Source organism: Notamacropus eugenii, chromosome 1 (genome assembly GCF_028372415.1).
Source record: "Notamacropus eugenii isolate mMacEug1 chromosome 1, mMacEug1.pri_v2, whole genome shotgun sequence".
Classification (NCBI taxonomy): Eukaryota; Metazoa; Chordata; class Mammalia; order Diprotodontia; family Macropodidae; genus Notamacropus; species Notamacropus eugenii.
In genome coordinates this window covers 737,525,561-737,553,477 of record NC_092872.1, presented here as the reverse complement: position 1 = coordinate 737,553,477, position 27,917 = coordinate 737,525,561, and the positions used below count along the sequence as shown (strand labels likewise).

The window sequence follows — 27,917 nt, the reverse complement described above, 5'->3', positions numbered from 1 at the left end:
CTTTGCAAAAGTGCTTTGCAAACTTGTAAGTGCCACATAAATATTAACAGCTATCATCACCAACATTACTACTACTGCTATTATCTCTAGCAGTGCCACTACTGCTACTACTGACGCTATGATCCTATGAACTGAGGGAAACCTTCCTCACTTTTAGAGCTGCCCAAGCAATGGATGGAGGTGCTTTGGGAGGGAGGGAGTTCGTCATAAGAAGGGATTTTCAGCAAAGCCTGGATGCCTAGATAACGTTCAAGGCCCTTCCAGCTCTAAATCTATGACAGGCAATTGCCTTCCTGGCCCCGGAAACTGTGCTTTAGTGAAAAACGAGCTGACAATGAGCTCCATCCCAAGGGATCATGGGCTGCCCAGAGCAGCGCTGGCTCCCCCTCCCTGACTGAGCTGCAGCTTTGTGACCCTGGGCAGGGGAGATTTGCGTCTGCTACAGCCTGGACTAAGCAGCTGCTGAGGCCCCATCCAGCTCAGAGACACTGGGACTTGTGTGGGCAAGAAGAGAATTCCCGGAAGAAGGAGGGTGGGGGGACAATGGCCGGAAGCTTGGAAAGGAAGCAGCCATCACCGTAACAGCCAAAACCCCAGCCAGCCATCCTGGACAGCCAGCACGGCCGGCTCAGGGGTATCTCAGAGGGAGGAGAGAAGCCTGAGCTGGCCCCGGGGGTTGCTGGGTATGGACTGATTGTTATTTCCTCCCATTTGTTGAGATTCTCACTCCCAACTAAGCACGGTTCCCCAGAAGGCACGCTTTATAGGCAGCTGTTTGCCAGCGCCATGCTTCTTTTTGGAAGCCTCCCCATCCTGTTCCTAGGACTGGGCATCCATCACTAGCCCTGATTAGGCCAGCTCAATGGCCTTCCTCTTCCTCTTGCTTCTGCATTCCTTGGGGACCTTTGAAAAAGAAGGGAGCAAGATTTCTGGAAGAGACAAAGCTCCAGGGACCAGGGCTGTTCCTCAGAGAACTATATAAAAGGAGTCAGGTCGTCCACAGCATTGACTGAGCACTTACTGAGCCAACCTCTCCCCTCCCACCCCGCCCAAGTCCTAAATACCCCAATTCCTTCAGCTGATCTTTTATGGGGGAAGCCCATCTTCTGTGATGAGCTACCCTGTATTCAACTAGTTCACTGCTCAGGCAGTCAGTAAATACATATGAAGTGCCTACTGTGTGCCAAGCCCTGGAGAGACAAAGAATGGGAAGACAGTCTGATCCCAAGGAGCTCCCCGTGTAACCAGGAGCTGTGGACAAGGGGATCACAGAGCATTAAGGAGGGCTGCTAAAGGATGTCAGAAGAAGGTGGCATTTCAGCTGGGATTTGAAGGAAACCAGGAGGGAGAGATGAGGAGGAAGAGTGTTCCAGTTACCGGGGCAACTGGGGGAAATGTTTGGAATCTGAGACAGAAGGAGGAACAACCAGGAGGCCTGGATCATAGGACCGCAGCGTATGGAGGGGAAGAAAGGGATTGCGGTGTGAGGCAGGGCAGCTGGTGAAGGATTCTGTACACCAAAAAGACAGTTTTATGTTTGATCCTGGAGGGGATAAGAAGCTGCTGGGATTCCTCAAATAGAAGGGATAACATGCTCATATTTGTGCTTTAGGAAGATTGATTTGGCAGCCAGGTGGAAGACAGACTGGAGAGGGGAGAGACTAGCTAGGAGATAAATCAGCTGGTTATTTCTCTAATCCAGGCAGGAGGTAATGAGGAATCTGTCCTATGAGGGGAGGACAGGGCACCAAGGTGGCAGCAGCATCAGAATACAAGAGGGAGCACATAGGAGAGATGTTACAAAGGTCAGTCAGTCAGTCAACACACATTCATTAAGCTCTATGTTCCAGACATAGAGTCTTCCATCCCTGGAAAATGTTTTTTGAGTGATAGAACCCACTGCTCATCAGCAAAGCCTTGGAGAAATATGGAGCACCTCCAGGGCACAGTGAGGCATTGAAGAAGGATTTACCTGGGGAGAAAGGAGAGGAAGTGTCTCCCTTCTTCAAACCAATTTAACCAGTATTTATGAAGCACCTACTACATAACATGCCAGGCCCTGGTGAGGATAAGAAGACAGAAAGGAGATGGCCTCCGCCTTCGAGGAGTTTATGTTCTACCGATGTAGATCATAGGATCTTAAATCTAGCTCTGGAAGACACCCCAGAGACTGCCTAGCCCAACCTATTCATTTGACAGATGAGGAAACTGAGGCCAAGTTACCCAAGTCCACACCACACAAATGCACATATCCACAAAAGAAATACAAAGTTATTGGGCTTGGAGGGAGCACTAACCAGTGGTGGGAGTGAGAAAAAGCCTCATTTTTACATATCATCTCTCTCATTTGAATGTTAAGTTCCTTGAGGGCAGGCACCATTACTTTTCTTTTTTTGGTCTTTGTATCCCCAGGAGGACCTGAGTTCAAATCCAGCCTCAGACACACTAACAGTGTGACTCTGGGCAAGTCACTTCACCCCATTTGCCTTAGTTTCCTCTTCTGTAAAATGAACTGGAGAAGGAAACAGCAAACGACTCCAGTATCTTTGCCAAGAAAATCCCAAATGGAGTCATGAAGAGTCTGACACTACTAAAATGACTGAAATCCTCAGTGCCTGGCACATAGTGTATGCTTAATAGATGCTCAGTGCCTGGCAGATAGTGGGTGTTTAATAGATGCTCAGTGCCTAGCACATGGTAGGGGCTTAATAGAAGCTCAGTGACCATAGGAAGTGGCATTTGGGCAGGTCTGGAAGAGGGAAGAAGAGAGAACATTCTTGGCAAGGCAGTGGGGCCCATGATGGAATAGCTAACGTGGAGAACAGCTGAGAGTCCAGCTGTACGTGAGGGGATATAGAATCTGCCTGGAATGAGAGACCTCAAATCAACAGAATGTAAGTGCGCTCACATTTCATACAAACAGAGCAGGGTCCCCTTGTCTGGGGTGGGATGGCACCTCGCCCATTTACACGAGTCTAAGTTTGAGGTAATTTCATCAATTAATCAATCAATCAGCCTTTATAAAGTATCTATTATGAGTCAGGCTGCCTCTCCCCCACTCTGCAGATGCCTTCCTGAAGAGGCAGAAGATGGAAGGAGGGTTTTAAAGGAAGAGAAGGACTGCTGAGAGAGGAAGGTATTATTCTGGCCCCTGCCTCCTTGCCCCCAATTATAACGGCCAGCATTTATGTAGATTTGCAGGGTATTTGCATGTGTTCTCATCTGATCTTCCCCAGAACCGTGGGAGGTTCAGCTTTTCTCATCCCTGTGTTATAGATGAGGAAACTGTGGCTGAAGGAAAAAAGAACTTGTCCACCATCACACAATAAGAGTCCAAGGAAAGATTCAAACTCAGCTCCTCCTGACTCCAAGCCAGCACTCTACCCACCGCACCACTTAGGAATGCCCATGGTGAGCCACAAATACATAGGAGGTTGGAATTGTAAAGGCTACGGTAATTAAGAGGCAGTGTGGTTCGGTGGCTAGAGCACTGGACTTGTGAGGAGGAAGGCCCCCAGTGACACCCCACATCAGATACTTACTTTGTGACAGTGAGGAAGGTATTTCACCCCCCCCGGGCCTCAGTTTCCCCATCTGTAAAATTATAAAGTTGATGCCCCCTAGGATCCAATCTAATGCCCCGAAACTGCAGGTGCTTAATAAAAGCTTGTTGATTGACTGATTTTAGAGATGGGAAAACAGTGGCCCAAAGAAATGAGTTGGCCAAGATCACACAAGCAGGAAGATAAGAGGCAAAACATTTCTCCCCTCTCTCCCCATAAGAGCGGGAAATAGAGAGATGCTGATTAAAGAGGTAAAGGATCGCAGTTTAGAACTCCAAGTGCCCTTGGAATCAGCTAGATACACCCCTTGTTTTCGCAAAGAATGAACCCAAGGCCCTCGAAGTGAAGCGAACTGATTTGCCCACCATCACCGAGCAGAATCAGAATTCGAATCCAGGCCTTGTGGATCCCAACAAGGGCTCTCTCTATCACACCACACTCCCCACCATCCTTGGCCTCTTCCCCTACAGGCGAGAGAAGAAGAAACAAAAGGCTTTGGCAGTTTTCTTACCTTCTGAGAATGCAGGGCATCTCTCCTGGCTTTGCCAGGCTCTAACTACACTGGAATTTGAGGAGGAAGGAAGGGAGGAGGAGAGAATGGTTATCTCTGGGCAGACAGGAGCACGGCTTGGTGTGGGAGGGGAGGGCAGAGCTGTGGCTAGGCAGCAAATGACCCCTCTGAGCGGACTATAAGGTAACAGAAAATAAGGAGGGGGTCCAATTCCCGCAGGCACAGGGGTGGGGGCGTATCTGGAGAGAAGGCCTCCTAGGGAGGTGTTTGGAGGCTATGGGGTTCAGTGCAGTCCTGAATCAGGGGGCCTGGGTTTAAATCCAGATGTCCTGGGTTCAAGCACCTCTGAGGACACAGTTCTTCTGCAAAATGAGGGGAATGGGACAGATGACCTCTAAGGTCACTTCTGACTCCAAATCTATGATGTTATAAAAGAGGAAATCAGAAAGTTTCACTTCTAAATCTCCCGAGGTCCATGGACTTGCAGATAGAAATGAACTTGGAGCTCATCCACCCCAACCACCCCATTATACAGATGAGAAAACTGACCCAGATTAAGTGTCATGCCCAGGGGGGCAGAATTTGAACCCAGAACTTCCTAATTCCTACTCCTTACCCCGAGATGCCTTTTCTTATCATTTTTTTATTCTCTGTTCATGTCATTTCAAGCAGAAAACTATAACATTGTAGGTGACAACGTTTTCCATCTGAATGAATCCTTCACACTCCCCTCCAGAATGTCTATGCCACCCACCAACAACATTCTCAAACCTCATGTTCCTTCATCAGGACCAAGGAGAAGAAGGAAAAAATAGGTCAGTGCTGCCTTGGAGTCCAGGGACCCCAGGTTCAAATTCCACCAGGTAACTGGAGAATGTCGGACAAATAATTCCCCTCTCTGGACCAGCATAAAATGGGAGAATTGGAGCAAATGACCTGAGACACCTCCAGAGCTGACTTTCTTTAAATCTGTTCTTTAATTTACCTTTCAAGTGATAACATCACCTGCAAATAACCACTGGGCAGTCCACAAACCTCATCTCCCTCTTAGCACTGCAGACCACTGAAAAGCTGTGGAAAAGAGAGGTAAGGAATAAAATATGGGAGGAGAGAGGCCCAGGATAAGTGATAGCAGTAGGGAAGCTCTCCCCTTCAGATTTCAATGCCTTTCAGAGAACCAGAAGACCAGATCTAGAAGCTGCCTGAGTCAATCCTCCATGAATATTAATTATGCACTTACTGTTTCTCGGGCACTGTGCTTAGCATTGGAGATACAAGTATGAAAGGGAGACACTTCTTTGCCTCAATGAGTTTACACTGTACTGGAGTAGATAAGGACTAAGTGGCTAAGCTAGAGGACCCCCATTGGGGGTCTTGCTCTGCCAATGCAGGTTGGCCCCCTCTAGGACCCAGTTGATGAGTCAGGACTTGAACCCAGACCTCCAAGATTCCCAGGCCAGCTTTCTATCTGCCATGATGCTTCTCAGCAGCCTGGGATTATAACAGCACTCTTATGTACTACATCCAAATTTGGCAAAGTGCTTCCCTCATGACAACCTTGATGCTGTAGGCCATATGACAGAGACCCCAGCCCTTAGGAGCTTGAACGGTGTCCTCAGCCTGAGCAGGTCTCCCACATGAATTTCAGAGTTTAGGTATAAGTGACTGTTTCATGTCCAGGTCCCAATTGGTGAAATAATAAGCCTCCTCATTTGGCTTTTGAGACACAACTACGTACACATATCCAAGACTCCCAATGGGGAGAACTTAATCTCTTTCCCTGGTTGTATTCCAGCGAGGAAGCAATAACTAATGTAAGCCTTGGGGGCGAGAAAAAGACACAGAAAGAGAGAGGGAAAGACAGACAGAGATAGACAGATAGACAAAGAGACAGACAAGGGCAGAGAGACAAAGACAGAGATAGAGAGAGAAAGCCAGTAGTCTACTAGCCCCACCCCAGTCAACAGGAAGCCATGACTAATTTGGAAATTGTTTCGCTTAACTAAAAAACAATTAATAAATATATTTAGAATGGTCTAAAAAAATAACACACAAAGTCATGCATACGTTGCTCTGACATCACATCTGTCCCTGCTATATCAGTTCTATTTTGTTCTTAGATAAAGGAGAATTGGCAATAGCTGTGACTTTGTGCGCCTTAAAAAAGTTTCAAGTCCATGAGAAAGCTTGCCAGTAGCTGAGCCTGGTGAGGGGTCAGCAACCTGCTTGATCAAGAGTGATGTAAAAATAGTGATGAAAAAAATGAAATGGTCAGTCATATGAAAAAATGCTCTAAATCACTACTGATTAGAGAAATACAAATTAAACAACTCAGAGATACCACCTGACACCTATCAGATTGGTTAATATATCAGAAAAGGAAAATTATAAATGTTGGAGAAGATGTGGGAAAATTGGGACACTAATGCATTGCTGGAGTTGTGAACTGATCCAACCATTCTGGAGAGCAATTGGAACCATGCCCAAAGGGCTATAAAACTGTGCATACCCTTTGATCCAGCAATACCACTACTGAGTCTGTATCCCAAAATCAAAAAAAGGAAAAAAGAACATATTTCTACAAAAATATTTATAGCAACTCTTTTGTGGTGGCTAAGAAGTGGAAATTAAGGGAATGCTCATCAATTGGAAAATGGCTGAACAAGATGTGATATATGATTATAATGGTGGAGAGGAGACAAGAGAAAGAGAGAGGAGAGGATGAGAGAAGAGGAAAGAAGAGGAAGGGAGCAGAGGGGAGACCGAGATAGAACCGTGTGGGACACAGCCATACTTAGATGGTAGAATATAGAAGATGAGGTCAGAATCAGATTGCAAAGGATTTAGGAGTGAGAAAGAGAAGGAAACACGAATGCAGAGAGAAAAAGTATCCAAAGCCTTCCCTAGGAGTTTTAGTCCAGGGAAGAGAGATATGGGATGAAAGCTTAAGGGGATGATCGTGTCAAGTGGGGAGGAGGAGGTTAAGAGACCTGGGTGTGTTGGCTGGCAGCAGGAAATGAGCCAGTAAATAGGAAGAGAGGGAAGATTAGAGACCAAAGGGATAATTCTAGGAGCAGTCCAACTAAAGGAGAGAAGAGGGTATGGAACCAATGATACAATAAAAGAGGTCAGGACTGGGTAAGAAGTGCCACTTTCTTCAGAGGCTGGAGGAAAAGCACTTCCCAGCAGTCTCCGTCACGGTGAACTTAATCCCTATGAAAAGGCTTGAGGATCCAGGGCAGAATCTTTATACTTGGTGCCTTAATATCCTATGGTTCGATTTATGAGAGTCTGTTGTCCCCCAACCAAACTGTAAACTATTTGAAGACATATTAGATATATTACAGAGAGAGAGAGAGAGAGAGAGAGAGAGAGAGAGAGAGAGAGAAAGTAGTATAAGGTCCAAGGATGAGAATCTGTGCCAGAGTCTGCCAAGCCCAATGAGAAGCAATCTGTTTGACCCAAGATAGCTACTAATCAAGTATGGCAGTCCAGGATGAAGTTCATCCATCCACTCTAGTGCCTATGAAAGTGAATTTCATTCCCACCAAATGGGAAATAGGGAGGAAGGGGGAAAGAGCTGTGCCCCTAGTTCAAATGGATATGTTTATACTTCTGTATAAACAGAATATAGAATTGCAAGGGCTTCTATAAAGTATAGTGCCTACTCACTACAGCTTCTCAATAAATATTCCTTTGTAAAAACTAATTGATATTAATTTATTAAATGATACTGGGAATTAATCATGGACATTTAGATTAGGGGAAACTCACTGGCATGAGGGCTTAAACCAATAGCAGAAAAAGATACCCATTGCCCCTCAGGGATACCCCTAAACCCTGAGAAGGAGAATCAGTCAGGACCCCACTTGCCAACATAAGCAAGAGTTGGGATAAGGACTTTCAGATATTTGGAAGGCTACACTTTCCAATGTCCATGTGCCTCAAGTTCGAGGCCCTTCTTCACCCTGGGTGCCATTCACTGAAATATTCTCCAGGTTATTAATGCCCCTCAAAAAATGTAATACCAAGAAATGAAAACAACATTCCAGATTGCCAACTGCTCTCATTTCTATAGTACTATAATGCAAAGAGTTTTTCCCACCGTGTGAGTACTATTGGATACATTTTATGGATTAAGAAACTGAGGCTAAGAGGTGAAATCTCACCCAAGATCACAGAGGTATTAAGTGTGACCCCAGCCCTAGATCTTCACGTAAAGTCAACGCAACCATTTGTTGGAGTTGTTATTCTTTTGAAGCTATAGGTTGGGCAACTTCCCAACTCTGAGATTTTGTCATTCCCTGAAGTCTGAAAGAGGCAAGGTTAGGCCTTGATATGGGGGGGAGGGGGAGTGCAAGGTCTCTTATGAGTTACACTTCTTCCAAAGTAGGGTTAATTTCTTCAGATATTAATTAGTACCCCCAAGTTGGAGGCCTTCAAGCAGAAGATGAAACAGTTGAGGATGTCATTGAGGGAATTCCTATTCAAATATGAGGTGGACACCATGCCTCTGAGATCCCTTCCAACTGGGAAACCATGATTCAGTGAAAACAGCCAGTAATAACCGGCGTGACAAAGGGCCAGACTAGAGACAGCAGTAGCTGAAGTCATTCCCTTCAGGGAACTATCCTAGGCTCATGGCCAAAAGCCCCTCCTCCAGGCTTAGGCCCATGTGTGACTCTAAGTTTCCTGCTTTGGCCCTGAAGTAGGACAAAACCTCAAAAATGTTCAGAACCCAGGGTTTTCCTGTACTGCGCACAACAAAACAATATAGAGTACCCATAAAAATCCTTGAAAACAAAAATACTACTCAAGCTTGGGAAGATGCTAGAAATAATAAGACAGAGAACTTGGGGTGGGAGAAGGGAAGGGGACCTGCCCATGTGTTCCGAAAGGCCAGACATTTGAGCTGAGGTTTTAAAAACAGAGTCCTATATTTCCATAGCAGCAGATTCTTTCCTGCTTTTCATGACAGCAAACATTCACTGTGTTTTACTGACCAGTGCTTTCCAGGTGTATTTTTGGTTGTCTATATGTAAATATTAACTGAAAAATAAAAAAATAAAACAAAAGACCCTCATTTCCCCTGCAAAAAAGTTCCAACCCTATCACTCCCCTACTCAATAAACTCCATTGGCTCCCTATTACTTCGAGGATAAACATCAAAGTCCTTTATAACCTAGTTTGCTCTGACCATTCTAGTCTTCTCATACGATATTCCCCACCATGTAGACATCAATGCCATGACACTGTCCTTCTGGCTGTCCCACAAACAAGATACTCACTGTTTTCTCTCTGGGGATTTTCTCTGGCTGTCCCCCATGCTTAGAATGCTCTTCTTCCTCAGCTCCAACTCCTGCTTTCCCAGGCTTCTTTTATATTACACCTAAAATCCCATCTCCTATAGGAAGCCTTTCTCAAACCCCTTTTCATTCAAGCACCTTTTCCCCATTAAACAATTTCCTATCTATCCTATATCTCATTTGTTTGTACATATTTGCTGGTTGTCTCTCCCATTAGATTGTGAGCTCCTTGAGGACAAGAATTATTTTTTTGGTCTCTTTTTATATCTCCAGGGCTTCCAACAGTGCCTGGCACACAGCAGGCACTTAGTAAATGTTTATTGTATCACTGACAACAATACATCATAGATCAATGCAGCACCATCAGAAGAATTTATTGTGACTCTAAACCCAGATTAGATGGAGTGCAGAGAAAATCAAGGAGTTTATTAAATCTGAAAGGGGAAGACTTCAAGTAACTGAAAATTTTCATTTAGCACAAACTCCAAAAACTCTACATAGCAACACAACAGATAATAAAAACAGTGCTGACATGTCAAATGATTCTGAAGAGGAGATGGGCATACGAAGATTGGAATTTCAATAAAGGCTTTTCTCAGTCTGACAGCACAAATCCAACTAGTAGACCAACTATACCAAAGCAGAGTACTTTTTAAAAGCTGGCATTTGCTATAACCCTCAGGAATGACTGCATTCTCCTACAGTATTTGATCAAGTATTCAAAACTTTTTAAGATCTGCACATAGCAGGACACATGTATCTGTGGTAAGGAACTAGGAGGAAATATGATACAAAAGCAGCCTGAGAAAGCATTTTAAGACCAACAAAAAGGCATTGTGAGATACCTTTAATCTACAATTAAAAGTGAAAGTCAAAAAGTTAAAATCATGTAGGGAGTCAGATAAGTGCCAAGAACAAAAGAGACAGCCGAACATCAAGCAAAAATTATACTATGGATCAGAGGTGTCAAAAACATCACCAATCTGTGGGCTATATGTAGTCCATAACACTCCCTAATGAAGTCTGAATTAGATTAAAATGTAATTCCTACTTGATTTTAATGTGTTGATGTATTACTTCTAAAATATATACACTGTGTGTGTATGTGTGTATAAACACACACATTCTAAGTCAGTATGTGGTCCTAGGGGATCTTTATGTAGGCTGAGTGGCCCCTCATTTCTATTTGAGTTTCACACCACTGAAAAGTAAAAGAAAAGACAGGAAAAGAGAGAACTCCTAAAGAAGGAGTATGTGGAAATTTCCTGCTAACATACATGGTTATGATGAGGGCTGGAAAGATAGAGGCACCCCAAGACGAGAGTTCCCTGTGTGAGCCATCTGGAAAAGAATTCACGTACTCAAGGTCAAGGTGGTAAAGATTTGTTATGCCTTTCTGTGGGCAAGAATTCTTAGGGAACTTGCAATTTTAATAGGGTACAGGTAAAGTTTATATAGATTATTTTATAATAAAACATGTGCCAAATATGCTATCTAGGTGATTCAAGGTGGGATCAGGGAGTGTTTAAGGAATAGTTAGTTCTTAAAAGAACATGCACTTTTATTATCTAGCATGCAGGTATTTCACCCGGAATTCATGGAGAAATAGCCCAAATGGGGTAGGGTCTACACGGAGGTATGATTTAGGGCCTGAAACATCACTAAGTCAACCAAAGGTCAGGACTGACTAAGTAATACCCAGGCTGCTCTCATCAATGTTTTGTTAGACAAGATAAATGTACGGGAATATACATACATCTAAGTCTAGGATACATATGATAGGTCCATGAGTAGTAAATGTCGTTATGACCCAGTACACAGCCACATCAGTCCGTACACAGCTGGCTCAAACTAATCAATTCCATAGGTTCAGCTAGCTATTGTATCAGCAAGAGAGATGATGGGTTTTGCTGGGGCAGGCTGTTCTTGGCCTGGAGAGAAACTGCCTGAGACAAAGATTTGAGGTTAGGGAGAAATGTGATTTTGGAATTGGGGTCCAAGCACACCATCAGTTATAAGAAGTCCAGCAGAGTAACATCGAAGGTTGGCTCAAATGTGAAACCGAAACCAAATGAACCCCTATCATAATGAATGACAGAATAGTTCTGTCAAGGGATGTACCTCAAACTCTAGTTTCTGTGTAAAACTGTAAGTTGTCGGGATTGGAGGAAATTCATAATTATAGGCTCTTAATACACAGCATCACAAAAAGTGAGAAAACCAAAAACCCCTCAAAATATGGGCCAGTCACCCATGTAACAGGTATGAACAGAGAGACAGCAAGGTGTAATGAGGACCTATCCACCTCATCTTGTAAGTCACCCCTCAGTTGACCACTCAAATCCTTCTCTTATTCTCTTTATTTATCCTCCTAAGCCCTAGAGTTATCTGTGGATATATTCAGTTCATTTGTTTCTCACTAATAAAAATTGCAATTGCTTTCTTATTAATGAAGAGGGAATTCGCCTCATCATTTCCCACCCAGGTGCTCCCTGTTTTTCATGTTCCTAGAAATTCATCACTCTGAAAGATAAATCAACTCAAACTCACACACCCTGCTCCTGGGGCCCTTCCATTCTTCTCATGGGGAAGAGCAGACATTGGAGAGTTCCTCCTAAGTCCACCACTATTTATGGAGGGTACTCAGGGCATTTACCTCATGATTTCCCAACTGGCTAATCTCTTGAATTACATGGTCTCCAGAAACTCATCATTCTGCACGACAAATTTAGCTTTATAACTTATATTTCCTCAGATCATTTCCTATTCTGACCACAATACTTCATCATATCCTCTCCCAGTTAGGTACCTTCTCCTCACCCCATCTTTTCAGTTTCTTTCTATGTGTTGACTTCTCCCCTTTGATTGGAAGATCTTGGAAGGCAAGGATTATCATGGCTTTTTTTGTATCCTTAGCACAGTATCTGGAACATAAGTAGATGCTTAATAAATGTTAATTAACTCTTATTGACTCATTAACTAAATAGTCCACATCCCCAATCAGTTCATGAAATATTAACTGTTTGATAAACTGGAGAAATATCATTTTCATGAATAATTACCCATATTTCTCCATAACTAAATATTTAAATTGCTAAATATGTAAAAAATTATTAAGAAATCAAATTAACAAAAGACTTTCTTATTTTATTAACTATTTAAAATATTTTGTCTATCCAGACGACAGTCACTTTCAACTCAGTGTAATATGGCAGATGGCTCCTCTTCACTTGTCTGAAATCTCGGTCTCACACCGTTCAGTTCATTCTTGATACTGAAAAAGTCTCTTAAGAATCTTCTTCATATCTCCCCTCAAGACAATAGTTAAATTTAATCTTTTGGGAAGTAAGCCAAATTAGTCCTTTCCACTCATCCTCGCTACAGTAATCATAAGAACAGTCTTCCCAAAATACACTGCACTTTCAAACCCTCACAAACCCTTCAGAGAATTCTCTTTCTAACATTTCTTTGTAACATCACTTATGACATTTCTGTGAAAGAAGTTTCACATGACCTTCTCCCTGTCTTCTCCACTGATTCTACATAGATCTTCATAGATCATGGATAAAACACACCCTTTCCTGACTTGAGGGAGAAAAGCACATCACTGTAATACATTTCCAATTGTACTTAAAACTGACGGCATAAATTGCTTTTTCCAACCTACTCCTTGACGCCTACACTCTTAAAGAGACAATAATGAGTTCTATAGTCTCTGTGACTTAGGCATTTGAAACAAGGGTTACACGTATGAAAAGCATTCACTGCTTTTACCACTCAAATGAATCTATAAATACAAGAAAACAATATATAGGCAAATATAAGCAAAAAGCACATGCCAAAAAGTTCCAGGGATTTAGTGAAATTTTATTGACTGGATAACAAACCCAAGTGTAGTAAGAACACTAGAGCATAAACCAGCCACATGAAAAACTATTCTATTGTATTTAGGCAATGGATAGAATGTTGGACCTACAGTCAAGAAGACCGAAGTTCAAATCAGATCTCAGACACTTACTAGCTGTGTGACCCTGGGCAAGTCACTCCACCCTGTTTGCCTCAGCTTTCTCATCTGTAAAATGGTATAGAGAAGGAAATGGCCAACCACTCCAGTATCTTTGCCAAGAAAACCCCAGATGTGGTCAAGAAGAATCAGACATTACTGAAAATAACCAAACAACAACCCTATTAGAATGTGAGTTCCTTGCAGGTAGGGACTGTCTTTCTGACTGTATTTATACCCCTAGTGCTTAGTCAGGGCTATACTTGCTTGCTGACTGACTGACCTGGGTTGATGGGTGGATGTGGATTATGCAAGGAGGCAGTAAAAACCATTGCTAAAAATGTAACCCTTATCAAATACCTGGAAAGGTAGAATCTGGTACCATGGACCGTAAACTAGAAACTGACTCCTCCTAATAACCAATCAATCCCCAACAAATAGAGACTCCAAAAACTCCTTGAGAATCAAACAAAGCGTTTTGGAGGTAGACAAAACTGTTGTCCACAATTGTCTGACCACAACACTGATGCATAAAAATGTAAGAATAATATTTCTAATAAATGTTAATAATCTTTACCTCCAAACTACACGGAGTGAGCAGCTTTCAAAATAGAGAAGTCTAACAGAAGAAACCAAAACCACATAGGGAAAAGATTAAAAACCTTAAACACAAAAGATTGGTAAAATAGTGACCTATCTCAGGATTGTTTAATCTAAACTTCATCAAATATATGTGAAGAATGAAAACAAAAAATAACAAAAATAAATAAGCTCCCATTTCTAGAGCTTTTGGTTTGCCAAAGCCTTTTCTCAAGGCAGGTGGTGCATTATCCCCATTTGGCAGATGAGTAAACTGAGGCAAAGTGACTTAACCAAGGTAACACAAATAGTAAGCGACTGATCTGGGAGCAAACCCCAGGTGTCCTGGCTCTAATTTCAGTACTCTAATTCAGTACAATGTTGTGCTGTCTTCTGTCTACCCCCATACACGCAGAACAGAAGCAGGCTGATCCAGCCTCCTTGTCCCCAAATAACACACAAATGCTGGCCAGGAACTGTATCAGCCCATTAAGCATTAGCAGTTTTGACAAACTCATGCCCAAGGAGGAAGCAGAAGTCTGAGAGCCAAGCTCTGTCCCTTCCTGACACCAAACCCTAAGATTCTCTAATGAGACCCCTAGATGGGGACCTTAATGGCCATCTGGTCCAACCACCTCAGTTAACAGATGGGTAAAAAGAGGAGATGAGAGGAGAGTGGAAGGGCCTTGGGTTCTTCAGCTACTTGAGATCCTCTAATGCAAATGGCTCATTTGACTGGGGAGGAGCATGAGAGGTCATAGATCTTGTCCAGTGTCACACAGTGTGTCATGACTGAGCAGGGACCACAAAGCGGGGTTCCTCATTCCAAATCCAATGGACCTTTATACCTTCTCCTCATGTTCCCCAGGATATTTCACCCCCATTGTCCTGGAAGGGAAATGACTCCCCAGAAGAGGGCAGGCACATGCCTGGGGAAACAGAGGCAGACAGAATAAGAAGTTGCCTCCCCCTGTCTCTCAGAGCTCCCACACATAGACTTAATTCTCCCATTAGAGCTTCATTCCTTTTGATTGAAAACACTAATGTGTTACTTTGTTGATTCCCCTAGAAGGTGACATAATATTAAACCATTACTGGGTATACTGGGGCATGAAAAGAGGTGACAGGAATCTGTACCAATGGAGTATATGGGGATAGGGATACAGGGAGAAAGGCAGAGGGCACCTGGGCACCTTGTCTTGAACAGACCTCCCCTAGCACCTTGTTTGCCCTTCTCTAATGAACTTATTGGGCAGCCAGTTGGTGCGGTGGATGGATCACCCAGCCTGGAGTCAGGAAGACTCATCTTCATGAGTTCAAATCCAGCCTCAGACACTGCCTAACTATGTGACTCTGAGCAAGTCACTTCACCCTGTTTGCCTCAGTTTCCTCATCTGTAAAATAAGCTGGAGAAGGAAATGGCAAACCATTCTAGTATCTTCCCAAGAAAACCCCAAATGGGGTCAGGAGGAGTCAGATAGGACTGAAAAACTAAACAACAACAATGAACTTATTATGGAATGTTGCATATCTCGTTATCTGTTTACATCTAAACTATGTCTTAATCTAAACTCAGTGTCTCCCCAGTGCCAAGCACATGGTTCATATTTAGTGAATGTTTGGTGGATTTTTAGAGCCTGGGGCAGATGGAGGTGGGTGAGGGATCAGAAAGGGATAGGGGCCCTAAAAGGTCACCCCTCAGAACCAAACTTGTCGGAGGATTGAGAGTGTCAGTACCCTGAAAGGGAAGGGAAAAAAAAGAGACTGTGTAGTCAAAAGAACTGGCTCCTGGTTCAGTCATTGCTGCCTGTGTGACCTTGGACAAGTCTCCTCTCCTCTGGGCTTCAGTTTCCTCTTCTGGGGGGGGGGGGGGGAGTGGACTAAATGGCCTCTGAGGTCCCTCCCCTTGTCCCATCGCTCTCTCTCAAGGAGACTAGATGGGGCTGGGGCTGAGCTTAGAGCCAATTCAGGATGTTCCTCACCATTCTCTCTCCTTAGTGAGAGAAGGCAGGCAGCTTGGGGACCCAGGAGCTTTAGGAGACTTCAGTCTTTCCCTCTAAAAACAAACTCCCTCTGCAGATGTTTACTGGCCTGTAAACCCTGTGCTAAACCCCAGGCCCTACAACCCCCCATCTATGCAAACAAACATGCTCTGTTATGTGTGTGGGAGAAAAGAGAAAGGCAGAACTTAGAGGAGGAATGTAAATGAGGGCTGGCAGAGACCAAGACACCATGTACTGAGCTACATGGGAGACTGCTGAACTAGGACACTCACATTCTGTGTCTTAAAGCACCACCCCCAGCCCTGACATCCCCTGTTCTCAGGCACCTTCCAGCCCTGACATCCCCTGTTCTAAGACCTTCCCAGTTCTGATATTCTATGCTTTATATTTAAAAAAGAGAAATGTCATTTCTGCTCATGACTTTCCCCTTCAGTTTTTTTTTTCTCTTCTTCCCCCCTTCCTCCCCAGCCCATCACTTCCATCAAGACTTCACTCAAAGACTTCCCTTGGGAAGGCAATAACGCTCTAAGAGAACCAGTGCTGGGAGCCAGCTCTAAGAGGCTGCTACCATAAGGACCATATAAATAAACGTGTGTGGCTCTATATTCTCCATACCTTCTAACCCTTCCCACATACCACAGGCTGATTAAGTCTCTACCCAGTCATGCTCCTGACTCCTTAGTCTGGCATTCAAGGCCCTCCAGGATGTAGCCACCACCAGATCTCTCACTGTTTCCCTGCATGTTCTCTCTCTAGATTGCACTGCTGCTCATTCCCTGAATGTGCCTCATACATTTCTTCCCCTTGACATTTGTTTACTGCTTCCTCCTGGAATACTCTCCCCTGCCTCTCTTCTCTGAATATTTAAATTATCCCCAATCTCCAAGGCCCAGCTCAAGTCTCACCTGCTCTAGGAAATCTCCCTTGGCCAGGGAAGCCCATATTAATCTTGTCCATCTTCAAACTCTTGGACCTTGTAGACTATATTCAATTTTTCATTTCATATGTCCTTTTTTGGTATAATTCTTGAATTATTTCATGAATTTCCTTCATCTTCCCAACTACATCTGGGCGTCCCAAGCACAGGGTCAATGCATCACACAGTCGCAGAATCTGAGAGCTAAAAGGGATCTCAGAGGCCATTCAGCATAGCCCATAATGACCCTCAATCCCTTCTGCCACATTCCTGACAAGCCACCCTTTCCAGCCTTTTCCTGAAGACCTCCAGGGACTCCACGGAGGAAGAAATCAGCACATCCTGAAGCAGGGAGCATTTGACGTTTTTTCTTAAGATATTTGACCTTGGATTTATTTTCTTTTCCTATTGCCCAACTGATTCACATTTTTTTTCTTTTTTAATTACATCTTATTCTTTTCAATGAACAAAAATTTATTTTTTCTCTTTCCTCCCCTCCTTCTGCTGAGTCAAACAAAACAGACTCCCCCATTGGCCATATCCAAGAAAGATATGTCTTATTCTTCCCCTGAATCCCTTACCTCTCTGTCATTGTTGTTCATTGTATTGATCAGTCTTTCCAAGATGTTCTTTACAAAGTAGTTCTTGATGTATAAATTATTCTCCTGATCCCCCTCACATCACTTTTCATCAGTTCATACAGATTTTCCCAAGTTTCTCTGAAATCATCCCTTCACCATATCTTACAGCACAATAGTATTCTATCACATTCATTTACCATAACCTGTTTAGCTCTTTTCCATTGGATGAGGAATCCCTTAGTTTTCAGTTCTTTGCTAGTTCTAAAAGGGTTGCTAGAAATATTCTTACCCACGTGGGTCTTTTTCCTCTTTCTTTGATCTCTTTGGGGTACAGACCTAGTTATAGTAGTGCTGGGGCAAAGAGAAGGCACAAGTTATTTAAACAGCTCTAGCTAGCTATGAAGGAGTTTCTTCTGGGTAAAACTTCAAGCCTAGATCTAGCACTTCCCACTCTCTGGGTCCATCAGAAGAATCTGATTGTTCCTCCAGAGGACAGCCCTTCAAACATTCGAAGGCAGTCATTGTGTTAATAACAAAAGAAAATAACAGCTCACATTTCTACAGTGAGTTAAGGTTTGCAAAGCAATCTACAAATGTTATCTCATCTTATCCTCACAACAATCTTATCCCCGTTTCACAGATGAGGAAATCAAGGCAGGCAGGGGCTAAATGACTTGCTCAGGGTCCCACAGCTAATAAGCATCTGAGGCTGGATTTGAACTCCCACCTTCTTGACTCTCCACTTGCACCACTTGGCTTCTTGGTTGTCCTCCTCTGTGGGTTCTGCAGCTGATGAACACACTTCCTAAATGGTGGTATCCACAACCTTACCCAGAACTCCAGGACAGAGGACAGCAAGACACTCACCTCCTTCATTCTGGATACTCTGCCTCTAGGAACACAATCTACAGTAGTATTAGCCTTCTTGACTGCCACATCACACTCAGATCTTGTTAGTGGCATTTCCATAAGATTCAGAGACTTTCAACCTGCACTAACCAATTCATACTGACAAAAACAGACACCCTGGTATCAGCAATTCCATGATGATTTCTGGCAAAGAAATAGAAACTGAGGAGATGTCCATCAAGTGGAGAATGGCTGAGCAAGTTGTGGTATTAGATCATGATAGAATGTTGTTATTATTGTTTAGTTGTGTCTGATTCTTTGTGGCTTCATTTGGGGGGTTTTCCAGGTAAAAATACTGGAGCAGTTTACCATTTCCTTCTCCAGATCATTTTACAGATGAGGAAATTGAGGCAGACAGTGTCTGAAGCCAGATTTCAAGTCAAGAAGATGAGTCTTCTGATTCCAGATCTGGTGCTCTATCCACTGCACCACCCAGTTGCCACCTAGTCTAGGCAGACTAGAACTTTCTGGGGCTCCAGTTCTAGACTGTGTTTCTTCTGTTGTTGGTGGATCGATAGAAATCACTGACAAGAGTCTGATGCCAGGATCAGACACTGGAATGGGAACGAAAGCCAGGAAGTGTTAGAAGGGATTGCTAAAAGAGATAGCTTTATCAGGACTATGGAAAGCAGACACAGGAAATCACTTTATCCAGAATGGGGGTCAATGGGACTTGAGACCAATCCTGGCAGCACTGATAACAGAAAGAGAGACCTTAAGGATGGAAACATCAGTCAAACAAAAACTCTGAGAAAAAGAGCAGAAAGTAGAGACATTGGGAAATGTGACAGGAAGTACAACAGTGACAAAGCATTAAAAGCCAACAGGACTCACTAGAAAGCATGGGAATAAATGGAACTTTTCTTAAAATCATAAGTAATATCCATTGAAAACCATCAGCTAGCATTATCTGTAATGGGGGACAAACTAGATGCTTTCCCAATAAGATCAAGGGTGAAGCAAGAATGCCCATTATCTCCACTATTATTTCAATATTGTACTTGGGGGCAGCTAGGTGGTGCAGTGGATAGAGCACCAGTGTAGGAGTCAGGAGGGCCTGAGTTCAAATCTCACCTCAGACACTTGACACTCAGTAGCTGAGTGACCTTGGGCAAGTCATTTAACCCCAATTGCCTCATCCTGGGTCATCTCCAGTCATCCTGATAAATATCTGGTCACTGGATTCAGATGGCTCTGGAGGAAAAGTGAGGCTGGTGACCTGCACAACCCTCCCCCACTCAAAACAAAGTCAAGTGCAAGTCATGTCATTATTTTTCTGATGGCATGGTTTTCTCCGGCAACGAAGGATGAACACACATAATATTGTACTAGGAATGTTAGCTTTAGCAATAAGAGAAGAAAAATAAATTGAAGGAATAAGAATAAGCAACAAGGAAACAAAATTGTCACTTTAGCAGCTAATAGGATGGTATACTTAGAGAATTAACTAAAAACTACTTGAAATAATTAATAATTTCAGCAAAGTTAAAGGACATAAAATAAACTCACATAAATCATCAGTATTTTTATATGTTACCAACAAAATCCAGCAGAAAGGGATAGATAAATTTCAATTACAATAACTGCAGACAATATAAAATACTTAGGAGTCTACCTGCCAAGATATGCACAAGAATTATATGAATATAGATACAGAACATTTTTCACACAAATAGAGAAAGATCTAAACAAATTGAAAAATATTAATTGTTCCTGGGTAGGCCAAGCCAATATAATAAAAATGACAGTACTACCTAAATTAATTTACCTGTTCCGTGTCATACCAATCAAACTACCAAAGAATTACTATATAGAGCTAGAAAAACAACCAAAAAAAAATCTGGAAGACAAAAGCTCAAGATTGTCCAAGGAATTATAAAGGGGGGAGGAAAGAGAGAGGAAGGCAACCTAGCAGTAACAGATCTCAAACTATACTAAAAAGAGATAATCAGTGAAACAATCTGATGCTGGATAAGAAATGGAGAGATTGATCAATAGAATGGATTAGGTACACATTATACAGAAGTAAATGACCACAAGAATCTAGTGTTTGATAAACCCAAAGACTCAAATTTGGGGAGTAAGAACTCACTATTCAACAAAAACTACTGGGAAAACTGGAAAGTAATCTGGCAGAAACTAGGCATAGACCAACATCTCACACCATGTACCAAGATAAGGTCAAAATGGGTACATGATTTAAATATAAAGGATGATATCACAAGCAAATTACAGAAGCATGGAAAAGTTTAACCATCATATTTATGAATAAAGGAAGAGTTTGTGATCAAACAGAAGATAAAGAATCATGAGTGGTAAAATGGATAATTTTTATTACATTAAATTTAAATTTTTTTGCACAAATAAAATCAGTGCAGCCAAAATTAGAAAGAAAGCAAGAAATGAGGAAGGGAGAGAGGTTTACAGCAAGTTTTTCTGATAAAGGTGTCATTTCTCAAATATATAGGGAAATGAGCCAGATTTCTTTTTTATTCAGATTTCTAAAAATAAGAAATCAATCAATAAATAGTCCAGAGATGTGAACAAGGAGTTTTCAGAAGAAGAAATCATAGTCACTAATAATTAGAGAAAGGTACATTAAAACAACTCAGGGGTACCATCTCACATCCATCAGACTGCCTATCATGTAAGAAAAGGAAAATGACAAAGACTAGAGGGGATGTGGAAAAATAGGGATACTAATGTACCACTGGCAGAGTTGTGAACTGGTTCAACTAATCTGGGGAACAATTTGGAATGATGTTATAAAACTATACGTACCTTTCGATCAGCAATACCACACTGCTAGGGCTACATCCCAATAAGATAAAGAAAAAGGAAAGGGACCATATGTACAAAAATATTTATAGTAGTTCTTTTTGTGATAGCAAAGAATTAGAAACTGAGAGGATGCCCACTGCGGAATGGCTGAACAAGTTATGGTATATGATGGCGATGGAATACTGTGATGCATTATAAAATGATGAGGGGGATGGTTTTTTCATTTTTTGCCTTTACGTCCTGAGAGCCTGCTACAAATTAGTGCTTAATTAATGGTAATTGAGTTAAACCGAATTCTAATAAAACAACAACAGTGAACGTAAGGGCATCTCCTGTGCACACACAACCACTGGGAGAGGATGAAAACAGGATTTTTGCATATCAGCCACAAATGTGGGATTTGGAAAGAAGGAAGCATTTATTAATTGCCTTCTATGTGCCAAACACTGTGCCCAGAAGCCAAACTGCAGTTGGGCCACCATTTTGACAAGGGCTGACTCTTTGACGTCACTTGTTATGGTGACTTTGACCCATAAGCCAGAGTCGACTTCCAACGGTGACCACTGCCTGAACAATGGTTGAGTGTGAAAGAAATAAAAGCAGATTCAGAAACCAAGCCCTACCTCCATCACTTACTAGCCCTGTGACCTTGGGCAAGTCACTTCTCCTGGTTAAGACTATTTCCTCAACTGTTAAGTGGGGACAATAATGCTTGTGGTCACATGATCTCTGATTAACAGCTGGAAGATACCTTAAAAGTCAGTGAATCCAGGACACTGAGGGCTGGGTAAGTTAAGTGACTAGTTCAGGATCTCACAGCTTAGGGGGTGTCTGAAGAGGGATTTGAATTCAGATCATCCTGACTACCAGTCTAGCATGGCAACCCTCTCCCACTCTGTCTCTCTATTCCCCTCCCAGGGATGTTTTAAGAAAAGCACTACATTATTGTTAAGGTACCCCAGAACTATACCTTATTATTACACTCCAGGCTTGGGAACAGGATAGGGAATGATCTGAATGAAGGAGGATCGACAGCAACAAGTGGCTTCACCCCTTGTAAAATACTGAACTGATAGAATTTCAACAAGCAGGGAAGAGGCTGGGATGGGAAGCAAGATATGGGGAGGACAATGTAGCCTGAGCCAACGTTCAGGGGCAAGAAAGTATCAGATGGCAAACGGCAAACTATCCATTTGAGTGTAAGCCAAGAGTGTGTAAATGGAGCTTGAATCAAGAACCATGATCACTCATTTCAAAGAGGCTGATTTAGATGTACTAGGAGGTGTGGCCAATGAGCACCCAGTCCTCAAAGCATACTCAGATTCACCTTCGATCACCTCCCTTCACCCACTAAGCTTCCTTCTGGGTTTTATAATCAAACAATCAGCAAGCCTTAAGCACTTGTTCATGACAGACACTGTACTAAGCCCTGTAGATACAAAGGTATATAGTCAACCAGCTTTTATTAAGCATCTTGTATGTCCTAGGCACTGTTCTAAGTGATTGAAAAAGAAAGAATAGCCCTAAATTTTAACTGAGATAACATATAAAATATATATGAATAGATGGAAGATAACCCTAGAGGGGGTGACAATAGCAGCTGGGGGGGACCAGGAAAGACCTCCTGGAGGAGGTGATAATTGAGCTGAATTTTAAGGGAAGCCAGAGATTATAAAAGTCAGAAGTGGAAGAGAAAGAATTCCAGGCAGTACAAAGCCATGGAAATGGGAGACAAAGTGAGATGTGCAAGGAACAACTAGATCATCCAAGGCAGTCGGATTTGTTTATAATTTCAATAATGTTAAATTAAAAAGGGCTTGTACAAATAAAATAAATGTAGCCAAGATCAGAAAATGGGGGAAGGTGGGAAATTATAGACAGTTTATCAGATAAAGGTCTCATATCTAAAATACGTATATAACTTTATCAAATCTATAAGCATATGAGTCTTTCCCCAATTGATAAATGGTCAAAGAATATATGAACAGGCAGTTTTCAGATGAAAAAATCAAAACAATTTATAGTCATATAAAAATGTTCTAAATCATTATTGATTAGAGAAATGCAGATTAAAACAACCTTGAAATATCATTTTACACATACCAGATTGGCTAAAATGATAGAAGGGGAAATTGACTAATGTTGGAGAGGAAAAATTGGGACATTAGTTCACTGTTGGTGGAGTTGTAAACTGATCCAACCACTCTGGAGAACCATCTGGAATTATGTCCAAAGAGTTATTAAACTATATATCCTTTGATCCAGCAACACCACAATTTAGTCTATTTCTAAAGATGATTAGGGAAAAGAGGAAAGAACATATATATTCCAAAATGTTTATAGCAGCTCTTTTTCTGGTACTAAAGAACTGGAAATTGCAGGGATGCCCATCAATTGGGGAATGACTGAACAAGTTGTGATGGAATACTACTGGGCTATAAGAAATGATGAGCTCAACGATTTTAGAAAAAACATGGAAAGACTCGCACAAAATAATGAAGAATGAAAAGAGCAGAGCCAAGAAAACATTGTATACAGTAACAGTAATGTTGTTTTATAAATGACTGAGCGAATAAGTTATCTTGTCTATTATAAATACTAAAATTAACTATAAAGGAAGACGCTACCTGCATCCAGAGAAAGGACTCAGAAATAGAAGTATGTAGAGAATAATTTTACATATATATGTGTATACATATATATGTGCACATATACACACATACACACACACATATATACACATATATTTATTTGTGTCCAATGGTAGCCAACTCTACCATTCACAATAGAATGTGTGCTGGGAAGCTTAAGTGATAATTTGGTTGTCTATTTTAAAGAAATAGCAACCTATGCATAGTAGACTTACAGTTTCATGTTCCATCATCTTTTTTATTTACTGTTATGGAAATGCTTGTTTTACTCCATAAATTAAAAATAAGATAATTTTTTTAAAAAAAGATTAGAAAGGTGGGAAAGAGCCAGGCTATGAAGAGCTTTGATCCCAAAGGTAATAGGGAGCCACTGTAATTCACATTAACATGATCAAATCTACACTTTAAGAAAATCACTTTGGCATCTGAGTGGAGGATGGATGAGAATGGGAAAGGACAGGAAGAAGGAAGATCAGTGAGGACAGCAATGCAGTGGTCCAGGGGAGGATCAGTGAGGGTCTGAAGTAGGATGGTGGCTAGGTAAGTGGAGTGAAGGAGATCTATGGGAGAGATGATGCCAAGAAATAAATGACAAGATTTGGCAACTGACTCAGAGTTAGAGTCAAAATCAAGTAAGGGAGAGAAGTTGAGGGTGACAACAAGGTTTTGAACCTGGGAAACCAGAAGATTAGCAGTGCCCTGAACAATAAGAGAGAAGTTCAGAAGGGGAAATCTGGAGGAAAAGACAATGATATCTGCTTAGGAAACACTGAATTGGAATCAAAGCTCATGAGGGGTCAGCATGGCAATGACTCCACCTAGCAGTAGATTAACTTGTTAGGAGAGACACTCCATCCTGGATGGAGCCAGCCCAGCTGAGTAAGGAAGACTCTCAGCCCAGAGCAAACTTAATGGGAACCCCCAGAATGGAACCAGAAGTGCTGAGATGCTCCTCAGCAACACATATTCCCTACAGGTGTACCTCAGTCCTATATTCTTCTGGCTTTTCCCTGGGGGAAAAGTGCCCTGATGTGGGGGTGACAGGGAGGATGTTTTTGCACTTCTGTCCTTGCTCTACTTCCCAAGAAACCCCTAAGTCGCCTCCTCAGACTACACCAGATATCTGGGATTCTCCTGTGCAAAGTACTTTCACACCCCATGCCTGCAGAACACAGTCCTCTTCTGATTTAGTTAAATCATAGGGAGTGATCTCTAAGGAGTCACAGAATATGGCATCCAGAAGAAAGCTAAGGGACCTACTCAACTCAGTCCCTCATCTTACAGAGGAATCAAGTGAGGTTCTGCCCCACCTCCACCCACTCCCAGCCCCCATGTCCTGACCTCCCAGAATGATTTTTTATATTGGACAAAGGAGCTGGTCTCCCAACCTCCTGCTCAGGTCATTACCCTCCCTAGCCTCAGTTTCCTCAAATGCAAAATAAAAGCATCTACTTCACAGGATTGTTCTGAGGTTTAAATGAGATAATTACATGAAGTACTTGGAATACCTTAAAGTGTTATGTTAATAATAACTAATAATAATAATATAACCAGCAAAGTGCTGATACATGTGTTATCCAATAATCCTCAGACACTGGCTGTTATTCTTAAACGTGGCCCAGGGTGTAAAAAAAGGCTGATGTTTTGTATGACTGCACATGACAAATCAATTTCAAAGCACTTGCCTTCTCAAAGAGGGAGGGGATTTGGAACTCAAAAATCATACAAAAAAAAACAACAAACCAATGCTAAGAATGTAATTACAATTACAGGTAATTGAGAAAAATAAAATAAAAATATTCTTTTAAAAAAGAGAATAATACAAAATAAAAATAAAAGCATGTCTGGACTACAAGGTCAGTGAAGACCCCACCTCCCCCAGCTTCCTGAGGGGGCAGCATCCTTCTCAGGCCTCCTTGTTTCTTACCTGTTTCTTCCGACAGTCTCATGGTCTTTTACCACCACGTGCAGCTCAGAGCTGTGGTCCAAGGGAATGCCTTTCAAATCCCACTCAAATCCCTGGAAGGAGAGAAAGGGCAGCATCAGCAGGAGAGCCCAGGGCCCTGGCGGCAGCCCAGTGGAGAGGGCAGAGAGAATAGGAAGAACCAGGCTCTTCCTCATCACTGACCCACCCCACCGCTAATACCACCTCAGGTGCCACAGGATCAGCACCTGGGAGAGAGGCCCAGAGAAGCTGGCTGCTTCCTTAGGGATCCAAGACAAGGAGCAGTCTCCTTCTCAGCAAATCAGATGCTTGTCTGTCTCCTGATACCCTCTATGCACCACCTCCCCTATCAGACCAGAGCTCCTTGGAGAAAAGGACTGTGTCTCCCCCCTCAGACTAGAGGCTCCCTGAGGGCAGAGGCTTCTTTCTCCTGGTATCTAGAGACTCCTTGAGGACAGGAGCTGAGTCACCCCCTTTAGGCTAAGGGCTCCCAAACTTCCCATCTGTAAAACAATGAACTAGAATCAGGGGTGAGGATCCTGCAGCCTCAAGGTCACCTGTGGCCCTCTAGGTCCTCAAGCGTGGCCCTTTGAATCCAAACTTCACTGACCAAATCCCCTTAATCAAAGGATTTGTTCTGTAAAACTTAGACTTAGTCAAAGGACCACAGGTTCTCTAATCCTGGACTGGATGATCTTAAGACCCTTTCTGGTTTGGTTGGAATCATGTCCCTGAATCAGACTCAGTGTTCCCTCTGGAAGCTTTTTTTCTCCCTTAATGTCCCCTCAGGCAAGCCTAATGGAAGAAACAGAACCTAGATCCAGGAAACAGACTTGAAAACACTTTCTAACACCACCCAGCACTGGGGTCAGAGGTGAGAGAAGGAATCCAGAACAAGATAAGACTTGATTGGGTTGGAGTTAATCAGGAAGGACTTCCTGGAGGAGATGTGTTTGTTCTGGGTCTTAAAGAAAGAGGAGAAAAGGACATGATTTAAGGGAGGTAGGGGCAGCCCCTAATTCTTTGATTAGCGAATCCCTAATTATTAGAGGCAATTCCCAGAGAAACAATCAGATATCAGTGAGTACTCCTGAGTTTGTTTGTTTGTTTTTTTTCAAAAAGGGAGTATTAGTAAGGTGAAGAGTCTCCTTCCAGCTCAAGCTGGAAGGATCCTCTGAGACCATCCCATCTAAACCCCTCAATTTACATATGAATAGCTGAGGCTAGTTCAGTAAAGTGACTTGTCCTAGGTCACTGAGCTCATAGGTGGTCAAGGTAGGATTTGAACCCAAGGTTTTCTGACTCCAAGGCCAGCATTCTTTGCACTATGCCCTAAAAAGGGTGGCAGTGGCAAACAGGGGCCCACCGATTCTCCCATCTCCCTTATATCCCACAGGATTTCCTGAATCCCTAGAATCCCTTGGAAGTCCAGCCCAGCTGCATGGGTCAAGTCCTTTAACCTCTTCTAAAATATCCCTTAAAAATCTGCCTCCACAAGAGAAAAACATGAGGTCTACTCTCATCACATTCCACTAAAGGAAAGAATAAAATGCACACTCATTTTGATAGGAAAACCTATCTCATAATACAGGAGAGTGGGGGACAGGGGCACAAGCAGGGTGGGGGGGAGGATGGAGGGGAGGGCATGGGGAGGAGAATGCAATCCGAGGTCGACACTCATGGGGAGGGAAAGGATCATAACAGAATAGAAGTAATGGGGGTCAGGATAAGATGGAGGGAAATATAATTAGTCCTATACAACACAACTAGTATGGAAATCATTTGCAAAACTACACAGATTTGGCCTATATTGAATTTCTTGCCTTCCAAAGGGAAGGGGTGGAGAGGGAGGGAGCTAAAGATGTTGGAACTCAAAGTGTTAGGATCAAATGTAATGTTCTTACCACTGGGAAATAAGAAATACAGGTTAAGGGATCAAGAAAGCTATCTGGCCCTACAGGACAAAAGAGAAGACGGAGACAAGGGCAGGGAGGGAGGATAGAGGGGAGAGCAGATTGGTCACAGGGGCAATTAGAATGCGTGGGTTTGGGGGGGGGAGGGGATAAAAAGGGGAGAAAATTTGTAACCCAAAATTTTGTGAAAATAAATGTTAAAAGTTAAATCAAAAAAAAAAAATCTGCCTCCACCAGGAGGGCTCCCAGGATTCCA

At 42.6% G+C, this 27,917-nt stretch overlaps 1 protein-coding gene across 21 annotated transcripts in view; it reads right to left on the bottom strand.

Annotated features, from left to right (window-relative positions):
• Positions 1-27,917, bottom strand: part of DYSF (dysferlin) — a 253,717-nt gene that overhangs the window by 190,394 nt on the left and 35,406 nt on the right. For all 21 annotated transcript variants that reach the window (XM_072651404.1, XM_072598690.1, XM_072655480.1 and 18 more), the window contains exon 3: positions 25,731-25,822. In XM_072651404.1, the coding sequence (XP_072507505.1) occupies positions 25,731-25,822 (92 nt within the window). The remainder of the gene's footprint in view (positions 1-25,730; positions 25,823-27,917) is intronic.